At 41.2% G+C, this 20,434-nt stretch overlaps 1 protein-coding gene across 1 annotated transcript in view; it reads right to left on the bottom strand.

The window, feature by feature from the left end:
• The window catches only part of otogl (otogelin-like), a 32,766-nt gene extending 13,329 nt beyond the window's left edge, over window positions 1–19,437 (bottom strand). Inside the window, exons 1-31 of the mRNA XM_049574261.1 lie at window positions 18,335–19,437; window positions 17,845–17,887; window positions 17,475–17,520; window positions 17,137–17,215; window positions 16,936–17,028; window positions 15,432–15,586; window positions 14,027–14,148; window positions 13,611–13,816; window positions 12,954–13,078; window positions 11,421–11,527; window positions 11,098–11,204; window positions 10,858–10,983; window positions 10,669–10,777; window positions 10,543–10,589; window positions 10,315–10,460; window positions 10,064–10,190; window positions 9,745–9,922; window positions 9,549–9,673; window positions 8,621–8,830; window positions 8,176–8,344; window positions 7,955–8,029; window positions 7,665–7,708; window positions 7,266–7,431; window positions 5,985–6,092; window positions 5,612–5,750; window positions 4,531–4,665; window positions 4,244–4,390; window positions 3,979–4,098; window positions 3,646–3,762; window positions 348–504; window positions 47–73 (exon numbers count right to left, since the gene is read on the bottom strand). Coding sequence (XP_049430218.1) covers window positions 47–73; window positions 348–504; window positions 3,646–3,762; window positions 3,979–4,098; window positions 4,244–4,390; window positions 4,531–4,665; window positions 5,612–5,750; window positions 5,985–6,092; window positions 7,266–7,431; window positions 7,665–7,708; window positions 7,955–8,029; window positions 8,176–8,344; window positions 8,621–8,830; window positions 9,549–9,673; window positions 9,745–9,922; window positions 10,064–10,190; window positions 10,315–10,460; window positions 10,543–10,589; window positions 10,669–10,777; window positions 10,858–10,983; window positions 11,098–11,204; window positions 11,421–11,527; window positions 12,954–13,078; window positions 13,611–13,816; window positions 14,027–14,148; window positions 15,432–15,586; window positions 16,936–17,028; window positions 17,137–17,215; window positions 17,475–17,520; window positions 17,845–17,887; window positions 18,335–18,407 — 3,628 coding nt within the window. The 5' untranslated portion in view covers window positions 18,408–19,437. The remainder of the gene's footprint in view (window positions 1–46; window positions 74–347; window positions 505–3,645; window positions 3,763–3,978; window positions 4,099–4,243; window positions 4,391–4,530; window positions 4,666–5,611; window positions 5,751–5,984; window positions 6,093–7,265; window positions 7,432–7,664; window positions 7,709–7,954; window positions 8,030–8,175; window positions 8,345–8,620; window positions 8,831–9,548; window positions 9,674–9,744; window positions 9,923–10,063; window positions 10,191–10,314; window positions 10,461–10,542; window positions 10,590–10,668; window positions 10,778–10,857; window positions 10,984–11,097; window positions 11,205–11,420; window positions 11,528–12,953; window positions 13,079–13,610; window positions 13,817–14,026; window positions 14,149–15,431; window positions 15,587–16,935; window positions 17,029–17,136; window positions 17,216–17,474; window positions 17,521–17,844; window positions 17,888–18,334) is intronic.
• Window positions 19,438–20,434: the final 997 nt, after the last annotated feature.

A 20,434-nucleotide genomic window follows, 5' to 3' on the forward strand; every position in this document is an offset into this window, starting at 1 on the left:
CAACAAAATAGCTCTCTGAAAACAACTAGCCCTCACTCATACTTACCTTGATTATAGTATTCACAATCATAGGCTGAAAGAGAGCAAGAAAATATTTTGAAAATTCAATAAAGAGATGTAAAGAGTGAGAGAAAGACAGTTTAGAAGTTGTAAAGCATTTCAGTAGCTCTGAGATAATGCGTGACTAAGATGAAAAACAGCACAACATTGGTGTATGCACAGAGGGACTGCTGAAAATGGGTCAAAGGGGTAAGCAGGGGTCATATCTCAGACCAACACAGAGTAGACTGACATACTATGATCATGTGTGTGTGTGTGTGTGTGTGTGTGTGTGTGTGTGTACTCACGACAGACAGAGGGCGATCTCCAGCGTATTGTGACTCCCTGTTGACAGCATTTGTGTGCATAAGCAGCGATGGACGTACAGAGACACTCGCAGTCTCCCCCGCGGTTACAATTGCAAGTGTCTGTCAGGCAGTTCCTATAGAACCAGGCCACATCCACCTGGAGGGTACGCACAGCACGTATACGTGGTCATACACAAACACACACAGACACACATACACACAAACAATCGTAAAGCGAACCAGGCCAATCTCGCTGGGAGAGACTGTTTAGGGGGTGAGTAGTTTTCAATAATTCAGACAGCGAAGGAGTGATGAGATTTCAGGACAAAGGAATGTGGGTCAACCTCTGGTGCAGAGGGGATCAGATGAGCTCTGTGACACACAGACAAAATGCATCAGCAATGAGTTTGTCTGTCCAAAGGCGATGGTAACTGGGCCTTTGTGTTTTTGACATTGGCGACTGCAATGCACAAAAACAGCACACAATGTGAGAAGCACAAATATTGATTAGGTAGGGCGGGGGCTGCATCCTGAGTGGAGCAGCTGGCTGGCAATTGAATACAGTCATGTTATTGAAAAGGTAGTTTGGAGTGATTCAGTCATTTTCTTATTTTTCTATATTGATTATGAACAATCCAAAAACAATCTGTGTTAACAAAATCTGTGATATACAACTTAAACAATCCCTATATTACCCTCAATACAAATGTTATTTTAAATGACTGCTGTAAGTGCATCACTTCTACAACAGCATGTGTCAACTGCCAATAAAAAACAAGTACCTGTAAAGCAGGATGTCTGATTGTGTTCTCTAGCACAACACAACATTTCTGTCACACCATGAATCTCACTTGTCCCTTAGTTTCAGTTAAGACATCATTCAGATTTTATACAACAAGCCAGACAAACTGAGTGTGTCTTTGCAGAGCAAGGACACTTACATTATGAAAAGCCAGAAAAAAACATGTTTTTCTCAAGAAAGCAAGTTTTAGAAATGACTTCCTCGGATGGGTGCTTTTCGCTCCAATTTGGACGCGGAGAAAACTTCAACAAAGTCACTAAAACAGGGATGTTTGGCTGACTTCACTGGTGTTTTTAAATCTGACTTCCCTCACATCTGTTTTGAAAAGAAGTCTGAAGATTGAGACTGAACGTGACAGCCACTTCTCTTGTCTGAATGCAAAATGGAAAAACTCTGTGTCATTTAACCATGAATTTAAAGATCAATGCTTCAGTGCAGCTACTACCCTTCAAATCCATTTATTTGTGTGAAACTGTCTTTTCTACAACGGCCCAGGCAAAGGAAAAATCTCTGTCTGGTAAAGTGCTGCATAGTGTAGTGAAATACAAGAAATACAAGGCCAAGTTTTTCTCCCTACACCATAAACAAACATACCAATATTTTATATATATATTAGATAGACAGACAGATAGACAGATAGATAGATAGATAGATAGATAGATAGATAGATAGATAGATAGATAGATAGATTTATGTGCATTTCATGCATGTTATTTTTGTTGTCCTGAAAGTATTTTGATCTGATAAAAAATGTACAAAATATCTCGGCAGAGAGAAAAGCAACAAACATTCTCTCAAAGTGCACATGGATGTCTTGCACTTTAGTCACTCTCTACACAGAACAAACTGCCAGGAATTGGTCTCTGAGCGAAGTCATAAAAATTGAATGCAAAGGCACCAAATAACACAGTATTCACTTGCTCCATGCTGCTTTATAGCAGGAGCAATCAATGTTTTTCAAGCTAAGGACCCCTTAGCTGAAAGAGAGACGGTGCAGGGACCCCCACTACAGATACTGTATGAAATTGAGTTGCACTTGAGATACTTCTCGAAATATTTTTCAGTCTTCTCTCATTGGCACATGTCTAAAGCTGCTCAGACAGCAGCAATTGTAGCATGGCAAGGTGCGTTAGCTTCACCCATTGCAGTTTCACTGGTGGTTTCTCAGTTGGATAGTGTGTCAGAATCTCTTGTTAGAAAAAGGTACAAAACGATACACTGCTGGTCAATATATGACCAAAAAAAAAGGTGCTTCCTCACATGACTGCACACGGATTTGTGGGTAACAGTTAGCCTATCATTAATGCTGTGTACTGTAAATTAAAAAGGTTTAAATTATCTTGTCTAATAATATATTGGATTGATGTTAATGTGTATTTTCAGACACATAAGTTTTGGGAAATACAGTACATAAATAAATAATAATAGTCATTGAAAAACTAAATTAAAACTTATCAATTATCTTATAAATTATCATGAGGCAATCTGGCGGCACCCCCTGTAGTTACTGTGAGGACTCCCTAGGGGTCCCTGTTGGAAATCCAGGCTTTTAAAGTATACTGTGCAGTGTTATGCAGTGTTATCGTTTATTGTTAAAGCCATCCCTAAATTCACCCTCATTTGGCATTTCGCCTCGCTATATTTCCAATTTTTTTTTTTAGCGCCGCGTCTCTTGGATACCTGCTGTTTACAGTCTGGTATCAGGTCGCTACCTTTATATGAAGCCCCGACCTCACCTGAGGGCTGTGGACATACCCCCCCAAGTCAACATTTCAGGCACAGAAGATAAGAAGAAAATCCAGGCAGAGGGCAGAGTCTCTGCAGAAAAACACCCCCCCACACGCTTCTAGTCTTGAGAAGTCTTGAATCTTGAATAACAAGAAGCACACAGGTGCAATGTGTGTGTTTTGCACTGAGAAGCGACTAATGCTCAAATCAGTGCCATGACAGCACCTGCTTACAAGGAGATGTGCTACTAAACAACAAAAATCTTTACAGTGTGAACAATAAACCATCACTCATGAAATTATTTATATATATGTAAATGCATCACATGTGAGAACAAAGGCACTGTAACAGACACATGCAAGGATTAGTTCTTGCATGTCTATTAAAAGTGTAAAGTGTCAGTTACTATAAAAGTCAAGTGAGTTTATGTGGTGGCCCCTGTACATATATACATAGCTCCATCTGCTGGCCACATAGAGAAATACAATAATGTCATATAACATACAGGTGTGTGAGTCTGTTCTTGTGTGTAGCCCCGGATCTGCTGTGGTATTTATCTCTGAGGAACAGTGTATTCCCTGGGATCAGTTAGGAGTTGTTCCCATAACCCCTAACCAACCCCTATTCCCCTGCTGCAAGCAAGATAACCTTTCTGCAGCTCACTCTGTAGCGACGTTTGTGTGCGTGTGTGTGAGTGTGTGTGTGTGTGTGTGTGAGAGAGAGAGAGAGAGAGAGAGAGTGTGTGTGCATCAGTTCAATGGCACTCACCACGTTGTGACAAGGTGCAAAGACATCGCTGTAGAGGAGAGCACACTCCCTCTTGGCGTACGGCTGTCTGCCTAAGTCGCCTTCACACGGTCGCTCAACTACATAGTCACTTTCACACTAAAATGCACACAACACACACGCACACACACACAGAAGGCGATCAAGTGTCTGATTACTCTTAAATATCACAGTGGACTCGAGGGAGTCAAACCCACATAAATTACAGGGGAAACAGAGACGAGTGAAAGAGTGAGTGGGAGACACACAAAGATAGAAAAGGGAAAGACGGTAAAGGAACAATGACTGGAGGAGAGGAGCTGGGGTGACTCATACCTGTCCCAGAGCCCAGCTATCTCCAAAGGTCTGTGCATTATTGACTTCCATGTGGCTGGAGGTGGTCATATCATTCACTGTCACACTGTCAAAATTTCCACATAGCCCACTGAGAAGGCCCTAATTGACAGGAAAGACACTGAGTCATGTTTTCAGATTCCTTTCATAATAACAGTCTACACATTCAGTATGAACAAAGATATATATGTATATCAGAGAAAACTAAAATCATTTTTCATCTGAAAAATGTACTCCTAGTCCAGACCTTCCACTGAGGTCCAGCTCTAATGTGCACAGTTGTCTTGCGGTCCCAGAGGATGGTCAGGTCCTGATTGGAGAAGTGGACCACAGTGTAGTAGCCGGCTTTCCAAAGCTCAAACTCTGACCCACGACCGACAACAGTGGACGGGCTCTGAGGCAAGACAAAGTAGATTAGTATCAGTTAAAATCACTGGAGCTTTCCTGATATATTAATTTGTAAGAGGAAAGGAGACACAGGTGCATTGCTTGATTGGTAAAGAGAGAGTGTGACTGTGTGTGTTTCGTCCGTACAGGGTTGCCAGAGTTGTCAGTGAAGTAGATTTTGGTCAGGCCCACGTGAATGACCAGTATTTTCATGCACACAATGCCACTCTCATAGCAGTCCTTGTTTTGGGCAACAATGGACACCTCGGTTTCTCCTGCACTCTGGTGAGAGGGGAAGACAAAATATTACTCTGAGAAAAGGAAGATTCATCTCTATTCTTTGAACACAACACAATGTTTTTGTTTTGTTGTTCATAATTCCCTCTTATACTGTTGCCACATCAGCTGGAAATGCAATATCTGAATACCACATCGTAGATTCAAGCTAGAAATCTGATTCTCCTTGTTCAGGAAACAGTGTCATTCTGGGTACACGAGAGGTGACGAGAAGAGGAAGCAACTCTAGGCTATTAAGACACAGCTTTGACCTGCCTCCCCATTCTTTTCAGGTCTGCACGGTGGCCGGCAGCCTGCTGGTGGGTCTGAATTGGAATGCCTGTTCTGCTAATTCTAATTCTATATCCCTGGGAGCGCAGGAGTCCTGGGGTTTGAAGTGAACACTGGTCTCTTTGTGTCGCTACGGCTTTGCACAACGTCTGCTAGCATTACCGTGGTGCAAACCCACCAGCGCACACACACACATACACACCTTAATCTGCTCTAATTAAAAACCACTCTCTCTTCCAGGTTTAGAAACAAGCTTGGATCTTCTTTCCCAGATCCAAATCAGTCTTGGCTAGGAAAAGTGGAGGATGCTCCTCCTTTGCACTTAAACACATACCATCTCACACACACAAACACACTTCTCTTACACAGCCTATCAAAAGCACTTTGAAACCACCTGATTAACATTCCAGTGCCCGTAAATGTGTGTAAATGCTACAATGTACTGACAGAAAGAAGTGTTTCATCTGGTCTCGCTCTACTGTGCTGTGACAACATGCTGTGATTGGTGTGACGAGGTCGGAGGTCATGGTTAGGGTTGGTAATAGCCAATCAGAGCATAATAAGGTGGGACTAGGTAAAACACTGTCGTTGCTGGGTACAGTTTAGCATCTACGTCTAAGCTGATGACGTCATTTTACAACCACACACAGAATCTACTCACTTTAAGCAGGTAGACCTGACAGTCAGAGTGGTAGTCATACTCAAGGCCATCGAAGGTGTGGTAGTGTCTGTCGCTGTAGACGGTACATACAGCTGGACATGGCGAGTAGCTGCAGTTAAAATAGCCACGGTGACACACACTGAGGAGACGGACAGACGGGTGCACATGCGGAGAGTAAAGAGAAACTCATTGTGCTGTGAACAATACAACTTTATGTTCTGAGTCACAGTTTGTTAGAGTTCTAATCCTACACAGAAAAAAATGCATATGCAGTAAAATCTCAATACAGAAATAATATGATTGCATCACTGCTTATTCTGGTGCTTCTACCTTTGGGAAAAATACAAATGGGGAGTAAAACACAGGTGTATACCATTTATAACATGGAGTTTCCACGGTTTCTCCAGGGAGGTATTCAAGGCCCAGCCAGGCACAGGGGCAGTTCTCTGGATAGTAACACTCGCTGTTGTGCAGCACCAGCCTTCAAAGATAAAACATAACTCAGTTAGGAGGTAGAGAACATGCAAGCACCTGATTGAAAACCCCTTTTGCAGTACACAGGGTCATTCTATTCTAAAGATCATTCTCCACTCTGTGGAAGTCTGATATTAATAATGTGCGCATTGTTGGCTATAACATACTGTAATATATGAAATGATCTCTTACACGCTTAGAAATTATGAGCAACTGATCATAAATTAATGCACACACACCTGCAGATGTACAAGGCTTCACTTAATTATAACTACTGCAGTGCCTGCTTGGCCTCTAGTAGCAGCTTTCTCAAGAATCACTAATCCAAACAACTTTATCCTCAACACTGCTTGAATTACATTATTCAGGGTTTTGGCAGCTTAAACTGTAATGTCATCCAAACAGCAGGTTCTACTAAATGACGTGACTTTCCACAACACCCAAAGAAGCCTTCTCAAATTCCAAACACTCATCCATAAACTACTGTTTGTACATTAAGATTCCGATCATAACTTAGCCTTCAGATGGCAATGTTATCTGTTTTGAGGAGCTCTGATAGATGAAGCGATGTTGAAATTATTTTCCCACACAACAAAAGCTTCTCCAGGACTTTTTCTCTCATTTTCTATGACTAGAAAACTGTCTTTCCAGGATGCCTGGAAACCCTGCAACCCTGAGTAAGTTAATTTATGTAATAAGTTCTGTGAGTTATGTATATAGCCTGTGTTGATTTTGTTTACACTCGGGAATTATAGGTGTGGAAAGTAAATAAGGTCAAGGTGCTCTCAATGAAGGCTTTTAATTTGCATTTGACAAAGGCACTTACTACTGTACAAGCTCTTACACCTTTAAAAGACTAAACCTGTGCTTTTATCCAGAAATTAGATGACTACTGACTAGCTTCTAGGCAGCCAGTAGTTTCAGTTGCTTTTATTACAATATGAAAATCACCTAGATCACCTAGAGACTTGATTTCGCTCACCATTACAGAATCTGCATGACGATTTTTACATCATACTGAAATGAACAGGATCGTGACTCCCTGGAAGGTAGGAAACACTTAATAATATAGTATATTTGCCAATTGGACTGGAAAAATGACTTTCATGGTCTTTGAAAAAGACAAATACACAATGATACTGAAAGGCAGCAGATGTTTTTTTTTTTTTTTTTTTTTTACCCAGGAGGGCAGACACAGCCAGGGATGCATGGTGTACTGGGAGGGCAGGTGAGGTTCAACATCAGGTTACGGCAGGTCGGTGCGCAGGCTACGCCTCCTCTCTGCTCGGTGCAGCTGTGGTACACCTTCCCCTCCGGACACTCCCCGACCTCTACACTATCTGGCTCTAGAATCCGCATGCACAGACACACATACCAACACACGCACATACACTCAAGAAAATCAATGCCCCGGTCGTCTTAAACATCAAACGCAACAGCCAGTCATGGGAAACAAGCTACAACCACAGACATAAGGCTCTTGATTTCAGCAAGAGGGACACAGCCTGAAACGGCACTTTGTTGTTGGAACGAACGAGAGCAGGAACTGAAGGGAGGGGAGGGAGTGCAGAGAGGTTACCTTTTTCCTCTGGCACACACTCCATCTTCCCATTTCTGCACAGGCTGATGGAGGAGACAGGAAGGGAGAGAAAAAGAAGTGAGTGTTTGGGAAAGAGAGTAATGTTATCAAACACAAGGTTAGTTTAAGTGCTCTACGTCTCATTTGACAATCACTTAAGCTTTTATTGCTTTCTCAAATGTATCCGACCGTGTGTGTCTGTGAGGATGCTGAGGACACTGTGTGCAGTTAGGACAGCAGCCAAAGTGAGTTTTTACTTTCAGTGAAGGTCAAGGCCAGCTGTGACTCACCAGGGGCCAGAGGCGCTGAAGGTCACCTCCCCTGGTTGTGACACACCACCCATGGAATAACAGTGACACTGAGACCTGAGGAAAAACTCGTGTCATTATTCTAATTACATTCACTAATGACGATGCTTTATTTTGTGTTGGTGTTTGCCCATGTGTGTGTTTCTGCCAAATCGCAATTGATGACCATTGTTAGGATGAAATATGAGGTGGCGAAATCTTACAGTTGCACACAGCGCTGGCGCACATCGTCATGGTAGCTGCCGTCTGGACAGCCACACCCCTCGGCACAGTCGTCAGGGGTACATGTCTCCGTGCTAGAGAGAGCACGACAGGACCGCCCACACGACGACACACAAGAGTGGTACAGCATGCCCCCAAGACACACCACTCCTATGTAAATACACACACACACACACACACACACACAAAGATATACACATTCTATATACTGTACCCCTAAGACAATACAATCTCTTTAACTGTTAGAGAAGTTTTTACTCTATGTGTACTGTGTGAGCCACTTCAAAGACAAATTTCAATAAAGTTTTAAACAAACACAAATACTCAGTCCACACATGTAGCACAGTTTTAAACTGAGACCATTTCCAGCCGTACATTTCAAAGTATCTTAAACACAACACAGTAACCCAGAGGCCAAATACTCACCACATTCAGAGACTTGTGATCTGAAATCAATGTCGACCCCGTGTTTGGAGCAGAGGTAAGCGTAGTGAGCGAGCGCTGTGCACAAACAGCTGCTCCCACATCGACAGGCCTGATAGCGGCACTGCTGCTGGTAGACGTTTGGACTGATGTAGCCATGACACGGGGTAAACACACTCCCCATAAGCACTTCACACTGGGATGCATAGTACACTAGAATACACAACAACAAACACACAACTCCATTTAACACATTTGAAATTCTAGTCTGAAGAAACTCAGATACCCTGCAACTAAACTTGTACAACTCAGTGTCATATTTATCAATCATATTTAGGATGTGATGATATATAGTGCAGTCTGTAGAGCTGCTGGCATTCAAAGGAGAATGCCACATAAATTAAGAATTCCATTGCGTTATTTCAATGGCCTTGGAAAGTTCAATAAATATTTGTGAGCAGGAGCTACTCTTTCTCAAAGCCAGAAACCAGAGAAGTAAGTCTCAAACTTGTTATGTAATAGGGTATAAATCAAGAGCTGCTCGATAGACAATGAATGAGAGCCAGATTTTGTGAACGGACAAATGGTTGGTTTCTTTTTTATACCTAAACAAGCTTTATTCTATTGTAATGTTCTCAGTCCTGAAACAGAAAATGGACCCATATACTCAGAACATTTCCCTGGCTGCTCTCAGTGTCATCTATAACATCTCTCCCAATTCATTGTCTATGGAGCAGCTCCAGACTTTATACCCTATGACATCACAAAATTTTAGTTTTAGCACCCAAGTTTTTGAATTTAGGAGATATAACCTAATATTTTTGGACTGCTTTAAACCACTTGAATAACATCTATGATTTTAGTAGTTGGAGTTCCCCTTTAAAATAACAAGTACACCCAAAATAATAAAAACAGATGAAGCCATTATTACCATTGTGCTGGTTCATCTCACATGGGTCTATGATGGGCAGGTTGACTGGAGCGACACAAGCAGATGAAACCTTCCAGGCATTGGCATGAAGCTGAGGAGTGCCCTCTATCATTCCTGACGGTGACCTACATGCACACAAACATAGTCATGTAAAGTGACATTTTCTACATTGATCATTAAGTAAGCACTTGCTCACAGGAAGTCATCTCGTAGATTGCCATTGAAGGTTCCACAAAGGCCCAGCGTCTGTCCACGCCACTGGCTGTCCAGCTGCAGATAGACCCGCCCCCCTCGACCATCATAGTGTAGCCTCAGGCCGATCCCTGCCTTCAACTGTGTAAACACAGAGGTCAGCTTCTGCACTTCCACTGCATCTATGTAAAGAGAAAATCAATGCCCATGATCGAGTAATAATTATTTTTATTGCAGAACAAAGAGGAATTATTTCAGTGTGATGTGACTGCATTTGATATGTAACAGCCCTGTGGTGTGCTAAATAGCTTTGTGATTCCTACCATCAGCATAGGGCAGGACAGGCGCCGGGTTGACACCCATTATCACCTCACCCTCTCTGGTCAAAGTGATCTGACGACTCACATCCTCATCCAATACCACTGTCACCGACTGAATACACACCTGCTGCTGTGGACACAAAGACAACACAGAAGGTCCTGTTATACCTACGCAGAAAGCATACTCCATGTTTGGTAAGTGTGTGAATGCATGTGTGTGTGTGTGTGTGTGTGCCAGTAATCATGTGCGCTACCTCTCCACAGGTAGTATACTGCAGTGTGACGGTGAATCTGCTGCTGCTGCGGCTCTTTGCCAGGACGTACTGACACGCCCCCGGCTGGAGAAACATCCTACCGTCAAATGTCGTTACAAACAAGTCACCTACCACCGAACACTCGGCTACGAAGGGAGTAAAGGGTAAAGTAATTAATCTTAATTTGCCATTTCCCCTTCAATAACTGCTCTGAAGGAATAAACTCACCTGTGCAGTTGTTCTCAGTGCAGTTCCACACTCCTCCCATGCACACGCTGACAAAGAACAGTCAGTTAGCAGCACATCGGCAAAGATACAGTGCACACTCACGAGTGATTACAGTTCCACACTTACCAAACACTACATCCTTGTTGAAGCACATGTCCTTGCACATAAGACGTACCATGGTAAATACATGGACACTGAGAAACAGCGATACATGTTCCATTTTGTAGGATAAGACCTGTGGGAAGGAGGACTGCAAACTTTAGAGGTCAATCAATTAAACTCAATTTAACACAAATTGGGAAGATAATTAAATACCGTCAGGGCAGTAGCAGCCATCCAGACAATGCAAGTTGGTTCCCAGACACTCTTTCTCAAATGTACAGGTGGGTGGGCAGCAGCTGATACAGTCTCTGTAGACAAAACTCTCCTCACAGCCATCATCTGCATACAAAAACACACACACCTGAGTTTCACACAAAGGCAGATTACAGAACATGAGCATGGTATAAATGTTGCCCTAATATAAATGTGTGTGAAGCTGCCGAGGTAACTCACTACAAGAAGGGAAGCTGTCTCTCCACTCTCTTACTGGATATCCAACATGTGAGCAGGCTCGAGTGTACTCAACCAAGGCTCGACAAAATGTTTCCTCATCATCAGAACTGAAAGAAAAAACTTGGAATGTTATAAATATGAAATGTTTTTGGGGGGAAAGTTGCATTGATTTTATTTGAAGAGTCTCTACAACTGAAGCCTATACTGCAGCTAGTGATGGATGTTTATTCTGTAAGGGTCTTACACTGGTAACAACACAGAGCAGAGAGGGTGAAGAAAGAGGTCAATGTATCAATAATCAGCGTGTGTGTGTTTTGACTTACACGCAGAGGTCAGACACACAGCTGGCCACAAAGGGATTTGGGTCAATGTTTTCATGACAGGACAGAAATGGGAAGAAGAGAAGTGCACTGCATTTCTCTATGGCGTCCTGCACACATTCACAATAAACACAGTATGGTTTGAATATTATGCACGTAATATGATACAGAGAACTACTGCAAAACAAAAACACTGCTGACACCAGCACTGCAGAAACACAACACACAAGGACAATTCTCTAAAAACTTAACAGAAATGACAGTTTTTAATCTAAAAGGGATATTTCAGATTTTTTAGTGTAGGGTTGTGTGAGGTGCATATGCAGTGTACTACCTACAGCTGATTGGGGTCACACCCCAACAGTTTGGAGAAGCTGGCAGGAGTACTGCCACAGAAGCTAAGTGATGTACTGCTGTGGACAGGAGGAGCAGTGAAATATATGTTAGCCACCAAAAACAAGCTAAAAAATAATTATCAGTTTATTTTAGTTTATTTAGAATATTATCACCACTTTCCCTTGCCGCCTGACATCCCTTCTTTTTTAACTTAGTTTTTATTTCAATTCCAGCAACTTCATTTTCCGAATTTCCATGCTGTTTTTTTTTTTTTTTTTTTTACAGCTGTGCCTATGTGATTTACAGCCAAACATTGAAATATTTATAATATTTATAATTAAAATGAACCAAACACATCCCAGCTTTATGTATTCATTTTAAAATAGAATACAAGGTATAAATTAGGGAAAAAGGAGTCAGGTAGGGGAGATAAAGATACATATATGTACTGTAAAAAATGTGGGCGGATTTCGATCATTTCACTATGTTAGCATGGCTGTAGCAGGGCCCCAACTTTAATGAATATTTCTTTTTAGAGTCTCAAGGAGTAAATTATGTGTTCCATGTGGTAAATTTCCCATACCTTATCAGTCCAAACATTTTGATGTGAAACTGAAGCAACTTTGGTGTTTCAAAGGGTTAGTTTAGATTTACCAAAGTCACACAATAACACAAAATAACCGACTGAAGCAGCGGTAGACAGCAGCAGCACTTCCTGTTATGTGAAGTCAAATTTACTCTTTCTGTCAAAGGAGTCTAGTGGCTGTGAAGAGAGCATAGATAACGGCTCCAGTTCCTCGTCGGAAAGTGCTGTCTGACAGCAAGTTTAAGCAGTGAAATTACTATAAATATAGCATACACTTAAAGTGACATTAATTTTTTTAGGTGGGCCTTTTTAAGGTGGTTAAAACACATTTTGCTGCTGCCCTTGTGCACAGCAGCACATTCCTAAGTTCCCTTGACAACACTCCTGCCTGCTTCTCCAAAGTGGGGGCAAGGCAGCCACCATTTACTGTCGTTAATATAAGTACATCATACAACCTCACTCCAAAAAATCTTAATTATCTCTTTTAATTTAATCATGACAGAGCTAAAATTGCTGGTTCTTTTATCAAGCAGTAGAAGTATGTATATGGTATGCTGTGGTGACATGTATGCCAATAGTAATACTAGTAGAAAAAATGTGTCTGTGGTTCTTACATCCATGTCTGACTCAGAGTGGCAGGGCCCATTAAAGTCGAGGTCTACTGAGGGACAGGCTCTCTCATGAGGCAGGTCCACAGCCCAGCTGTTAGCAAACACTGCAGGCTCATCTGTCCGAATGCCTAAAACACACAGGCAACACAGTATATATGTACACCCAGCACACAGGCCACAAGTTGATGTGACATTCAAACATGCGAACAATAATTTCTGTTTCTACATTGTCATTAAAAATTCACATTAAACAAAGCAGAATACAATAAAATTCAAATTAAATAGGGCATTGAGAGGAAATATGATTAAAACTTTGTGTTTGTAAAAGTGCCATGCCTATAGTAGCTTTATAGTCAGGGCCCTTCCACTTGTTTACTCTCCTTCTCTGAGCTCATCCTTACTCAACTGGACATCTCTCTGCTCAAACAAGCAGGGGACTGCAGTTCATATTACTGGTCATCTGAGGAAGGATTCTTGCTCCTTCCAGCCATTCAAACCCAAACTATTAGTTCTCCCCTATCCTTCCACTCCGGTGTCTTCGGGTCCCAGTGCTACTATAATTGACCACAATCAGTGTTGAGTGTATAATAATAATAATTGAGGTGAGTGGGTGCTGAGAGAAGGGATAAGAGGATGAGGGGCCGGTCAGGCCGGTCCTACCACGGGAAGTGGTGAGGTCATCACCAGCAAGATGGTTGAAGTTCCCACAAAGGCCACAGGGGGCACCTTGGTGCTCCTCACTCATCTTCAGGTAGACGCCTGAGCCTCCATCCCAGGCCAAAGAGAAGCCAAACACACTCTTCACCAGCAGGTAGTCGGCCAGTCGCTCAATAAACACACCGCCTACAGTCTGAGGCAGACTTAGCCTGACATTTCAGAGACAGGCACATTCAGAGAGTGGCAGAAAAAGTTTATCATGTTCATAATGTTGAGTGTGAATGAAGTGGTAACAGTTCTTTTTCCCTTTCTGTTCTTAAATTTTGTAGCAAGATGTTTTTATTAAGGACTCTAAAAATCAATCTGTGTCTTTTTCTCTCTGCAGCAGAGTGAACACACACACACACAAACACACACACCTGCGGCCTCCCTGGTGGACCTGATATCCAGAGATGTGGATCTCTTCCTCATTTGGGAAGAACAGGCTGAGTGCTCTTGGGCATGAATACACACTCCCGTCACACACTCTGCTGTTGTGGACCTGAAAAGACAAGAAAAAAAACGGTGGAAGAGAATAAAAGAAGGGTCACAGAGGGACAAGCATCGAAATGTATTAACAAGGATTAGCCACGGTCTGTAACCTGAGCTGTTCTAAAAAAAACAAACAAACAAAAAAAAACAGTCATCTGTCAGGTAATGATGCTGCCACCATCTGCCACAAATGACTGTTGTGATATGCCCTCCAAATTGCTGCAACAACTTAATTCACTTAGGCTATGATAATCAAACAATGTACGACAGAGTTAGAGACACTTTAGGAGCTTAATTTTGAAGCAAATAAATCAGCTATTAAAAACAATGTTACAAAAACTGTCATGTTAAATGCTATTAGAATTATTTGTCATCTTAAATTATAAGGCTGGTGATATCCTATATTTTTGTAATCGTTAACAAATGGTATGAAATCAACAAAATCAACAATCTGTTAGTCTGTCTCTTAAAACTTCCTGTCTTCCCTAGCTTGTCAGTGGCTCTCAGCTCCAAGCCCAATTGTTCCTACTGACAATGTAAACCTTTACAAACACAAATAAATAATATATTTAAAAAAAAAAAAAAAAACAGCTGGGAATTACAGTTTTTAGCAGATATTACTCAAACGGGAGGAAGTAGTACACTTGTTGGGGGCTCATAATAAACTACAGTTTCCATTTCTTTGGTAGAAACACACAATAATGTTTTCAAATGTTTTTTGGAAATCAGTGGGGGTCTTTTGCATAAAGGAGTAGCTTTATCAGGCTAAACAATACTTGTTTGATCTATTGTTAGTTTTGTCTTTTCATTGGATTCATAGACAATGAAATATAAAGAATATAACCAGACTTATCCCTTAAAATATGGGTGTTAAATACTGCATAAGATAACTAAGAGCTCTCAAAAAGGCCTGAGTCTTCTGTTCCTAAATTTTAACTGCCAGATTGTGTAATAGGTCATGAGGAATACAGTGTATGCTAGAAAAAGACAATTCAAAACTAACCAAAGAAATATGACATTGTAGTTTTTACAGCATTTATAATAACAGGTAATTAGCATGCCACCTACTGTTATATAACCCTTATCTAACTCCTGTTTGTTCAAAGATTATGGTTGGTTTGAGTAGTTAAACTGTACTTCTGCTGCTGCTGTACTAGCTTCAGCATGACTTTTACATTATTTTAGCTAGACTGCAAACATGGTGTCGCTGTAAAAGAGCCTCACTACCCTGCACAAATTCATGTTAAATTCTGGTCAAATATTTAAGTGTTATTTCGATCTGTATGCTCTTACCCACACCGTGTACTGTGGTGCAGCTGAGTGGCAGTCCTGGGCCAGAATATAAGAGCAGGTTCCAGGGAAGTAGAAGTAGATTCCATCAAATGTTTCGTAATGGTGCTGACCCCACGACCTGCAGATCCCGTCTCTATCCTGGCCCTGGTTAGGTACTGAGAGGAAAACGGCCAATTCATTTTGACAAGATCATTGTAATGATGAAGTGGCTTAGTTTCATGTGGTTACACAAATGAATTTCAGCAGAAATTGGCACTTAGTTGAACTGAGAGGGCAAGTCATGCATCCTATCACCTTTTTCATCTTTTATTTCACTAAACTTATCAGTGGAAAATGAATACCTGGATTTTCTAAAAAGCCCTTTGTTACAGGAAATCCCCACAGCTGGTGATGCCAAGATGCTGCCTAAGAAACTCTGAGGGGGTGGGGGGCTGGTGACAGTGAGTCACATCTTCTAATCTTATCAGTGAGTGGTTTGTCATGCTAATGGGAATTCGAAATGGTACATTTTGTAAATGACTCTTTGCATATGTTAAATGCAAGATACCCATGATTTAATTCACACAATTTCCGTATCATATTTAACATTTTTAGAATATGTACTCTGTGACATCAGCTCTGTTATCCTGATCTTCAGAATTTGCATTACAGCTGGGAAGCTTGATTGATGATTTTTTTTTTTTTTTTTTGAGGAAGCTTATTGTTATGGCCCACTTTCATGCTACTATGTTTTATTTGATTGTGCTAAATACTTATTTATCTTCCTAGAAATAGTCTATTTCAGGATGTCATTTTAAGCCTCAATCCAGTTACAAGTCCCTCAGGAACTATACTGGTTCAAACATGTGTGTCAACACTAAAGTAGTTCATTCAAATGAAAAATATCCTTACAATAATGGTGACCTCAGATTGTCTGATATTCTATATAAGGGAGCTGTTCAGAATATAGAAACCAGAAACTCCATCACTCAGCCCTTACCCTATTACTTCAGTGCCAGTGATTTTATATCTGCTGCTTTAGGGAGTCTGTGTATGTGTGTGTGTGTGTGTGTGTGTGTGTGTGTGTGTGTGCGTGTGTGTGTGTGTGTGTGTGTGTGTGTGTGTGTGTGTGTGTGTGCGGGCGTGTGTGGGTGGATTGATTGGAGGCTGATGGATTTGTATCAACAAAGAGAGATAGAGAGAAAAAGAGAGAGAGATCTGGGGGAAATCTGATAATTAATACCGGAGTGTGTGCACGTAATTAACGTTTGTTGAATGATCTGTGAGGCCGATGCGCACACACTAACGATCTCATACAATCTCATACACATTCCTGTATAACTGAGTGTGTAACTGTACACTGTGCGCAGTTATTAAAAAGTTGTAAGCCTTCTAACCAGCTAGTCTGCTGCATACCAGGAATGGTGCTTGTCAATTAACAATGAGGCTTCCATGTGGATGATACTCTGACGAATCTAATCTGACACCAAAGGAAGACATGTAGGTGTGTGTGTGTATTACTCACTGATCTGGCAGCGGTCTCCCAGTGCCTGGAACTGAGCACAGTCACACACACCGCCCTCCTGACACCAGCCACCATTGAGGCAGCCGCAATATTCTGGGGGAGAACACAACGAACAAACTCAAGTTCACTTTCCCCAGTCTATCTGAGTAAAGAAAGTTTTAGGCATCTGTGAATGGGTCGCTTCAGAAGCAGCAGATTTACCTGAAGAGGCATCTCTGGCTGTGTAGTTGTGTAAAATGCTGCGTGACAGAGTACCCTCCGACAGCAGCGGTCTGTATGTCTTGGAAAACAGTGAACAGTAAACACTTAGAGTAGTTCCTCAAATGATTCTCAAGCTTTGACAGCATCAGTGACATAGCGCTGTAGCGTTTGGTGACCTGCTGCTGTAAGTTAAAAGTTGCATCAGTTTGAGTGGGAGAAAGTGTACGTGTTAGTGAGTGTGTCTTATTCTTTACAAAGACAGCTTTGTGCCGGTTAGGGTGCTGTGCGCATGTGGGTGCCCTGACCTCCTCTGGTTCTCTTAGGTGTAATGTACCAACCTCCTCCCCGAGGAGATCCCGTTTCCTCCGAAGTGCATTAGCCCTCCTGCACACACACACAAACATGCACATTAGTGGGGAGAAACAGTCAGAGGGGAGACTTAAGTGCACTTTACACCACTTGAATTCGGACTCCAAACTACTCTTTACTGAAACCTCACACGCACAAGTGCACATGCACACACACTCTTGCGCTGTCGCTACCACACACTCTAGTGACAGAAACAGAAAGTGTAAATTAATTCATCAGCCAGCTTAGAAAATTGTGTGAGAATTATCTGTGTAAAATCATCTTTTTTTTTTACTCACTCAATATTACTTATATTTTAGTCACACTGTTATTGTACTGCATTTCATTCCTTTGATTTACCTCTGTAGTCTTCCTTCTGTCACTGAAAGTCGGCTCTGAGCTCCTAAACATAAAGGTACACATTCATTTTCAAAATAGGTATCAGCTACTTATCTAATATAAAATCATCTTGATAATGTAGCTAGATGTATCCAAAGAAACATTTTAATAATTCACATCTGTGTCACTTGTAATGATTTAGCAGTTGGGTGCCATACAATAACATGAAAGGGCAGTGAGCAAGAGCAGCTTTATACAATACATGCTTCATGAATGATGATTTAGAAAGGCAAATGACCTCTGACCTATAATACAGATAAACAGTAAGATAGGATTTGCCAATAATATTTATAAGAACTTGTAATACAGTGATATTGTGACTTAATATAAAGATTTTTTCACCACTTATGGTAGACCGATGTCCCTCTATGTTAAATGTAGTTTACATAAATATCTGTGCAGCAAACTTTATTATCATAATATTTTGTAGAAATAAATCTGTAACACTCACCCTCAAGAAACAGTAAGTGGGAGACTGAAAACGACATAAGAAGAAATCGTTTCACTGTCCACTTTAAGTTCATCTCAGAGTCCGAAAGGAAGTCCCGCCGAAAACGTTAACGGTGCATCTCAATGGTCCCGGGAGGAAAGGCTTTAGGATGTTTGGTAGCACCGGGACGATGCTCGGTCTTACCTGTGAAACCTACCCGGCGGCGACAGCCCCCCCTGAGCAGATGACGAGTAGCCTACACCTGTGTGGGCAGGTAAGCCTGCTCTATTCTCTGTCACTCCAACATCCTCAGCCAGCAGACAGGCTCGGTTACTGACTCGCCTCTGTGGTCTGTGTGTGTGTGTGTGTGTGAGAGAGTCGCAGGTTTGTCGCTCCATCACGGAAGTTTTCACCTCTAAAGTTAGGGTTAAAATTCTGGCTGACATGACCTGGGCGTGACACTTTTGACGTAGACATAAGCGGAGGTCAACGGCAGTGCCATTGAACAAAACCAAAGATACTGGATTAGGTTTATCCACCGTCTTTGACAAAACACAAAACAGGGAATTTCCGGTTATTCCCATAACGTTAGCGTACTGTAACGTTAGTTGTGATGAATTTGGCAGACGGTTTTTAGGACGCCAACCACAAATAACGTTACCATTACACCAGAAGCTATATAACTTATGTGCCGTCAGACAGCAGAACAGTAAGAGTAAACTCGCAACTTACTGTAATGAAATCATAAAATCGTTATAGGTACAGCTAACACCACGAAACAGACGTTAGCCTAGCTATCGTCAGTTGGGCTAGCTACAGTAGCTATCATTACGAAAGTTAGCTAGCTAGGTTAGCTATAGCTCGGTTAGCTAGCGTTCGTTATGTTCATCGTTGGACATTTAGTTTAGCACTAAATCCATCTTAAAATGCAACTTTATGGTAAATTGACCTTACCTTGTTTTTTTGACTTCTTGCCGACGACTAAGTTACTGTAACGATGCTAAAGTAAGCTAGCTAACATTAGGTCTGTTCAGTTTTGCTGCCATGCTGTTGAGTTGAGGAGTTGACACTCCTCTCACACTAGGCTATGTTGTATTGGATTTAATTGAAGTTTAAGTTGTTGGTGAAAGGGGTTATTGAATATTAAAGAAGTTATTTTTTATTATATAATTATTAAAATAATTATTATTTAATTATTAATAGATAAAATGGAAAAAAATATTACCATATGCCTAACATTGGGCTAAACCTGAAGCACAGTAACGTTAATGTTACCTCAGCAGATATGGTTTGCTGTGCTTCATTAAAGGTGTTTTTAATTCACTTGTTTTTAATTTAATTTTAATAATCAGCGCAATCCACTATATATTAAATAGGCCACTTTATTTTACATGTGCAACAGCTTGATACAGTCTATTTTTTACACTATTTATTTTCAGTTTTATGGATGATGATGATTATGTTGTCCGTTTTTTATTTGCCTGTTTTAGTTGGCACCTGGTCAGATGTAGCACTCTTAATCTCGATGTGTTCTCTTTGTACAATGAAAGTAAAGGCTTTCTATTGCTATTTCTACGTGCTGTGCTTTGTTTAAGTTGTATGAAACGATTAAATAATTGCCACATTTAGAAGCAGGATAGCAGTCTGCTGATTGTTGTATAAGCATATGCATGGTCTGTCAAAATGTACGCAACATCTGCACAATATAATATAGTCCAATGCAGTATACCATAGCCCAGGCTATTATTTTCTTGAATCACTGACGTCAACAGGCCTATATTTGGGACAGGTGTCTATATGGGACAGGCCTTTAATTCCTTTCACACTAAACTGTTGCTCAGCAAAGATGGGAAATACTATCAAATTGTTTATTTAAACCAGTATGAATATTACTTGTGTAAAAATTAGGCTTCGAATAACATTAATTATGGATCATTCATTTGATCTAGCTCTGATGGACAGGACATCAGTGAGGGACCAAGTTACGGCACTCGTTTGATGGCACCTGCTATACTGACACAACACCACTTTACCTGTCAAAACCATATTCACAACTTGCATTATCTTTTATGAAAAACCTTTCTGATTCTTTTGATCTTAGGACTCTTACGGACTAAAGGA

Source organism: Epinephelus fuscoguttatus, linkage group LG4, assembly GCF_011397635.1.
Source record: "Epinephelus fuscoguttatus linkage group LG4, E.fuscoguttatus.final_Chr_v1".
Lineage (NCBI taxonomy): Eukaryota > Metazoa > Chordata > Actinopteri > Perciformes > Serranidae > Epinephelus > Epinephelus fuscoguttatus.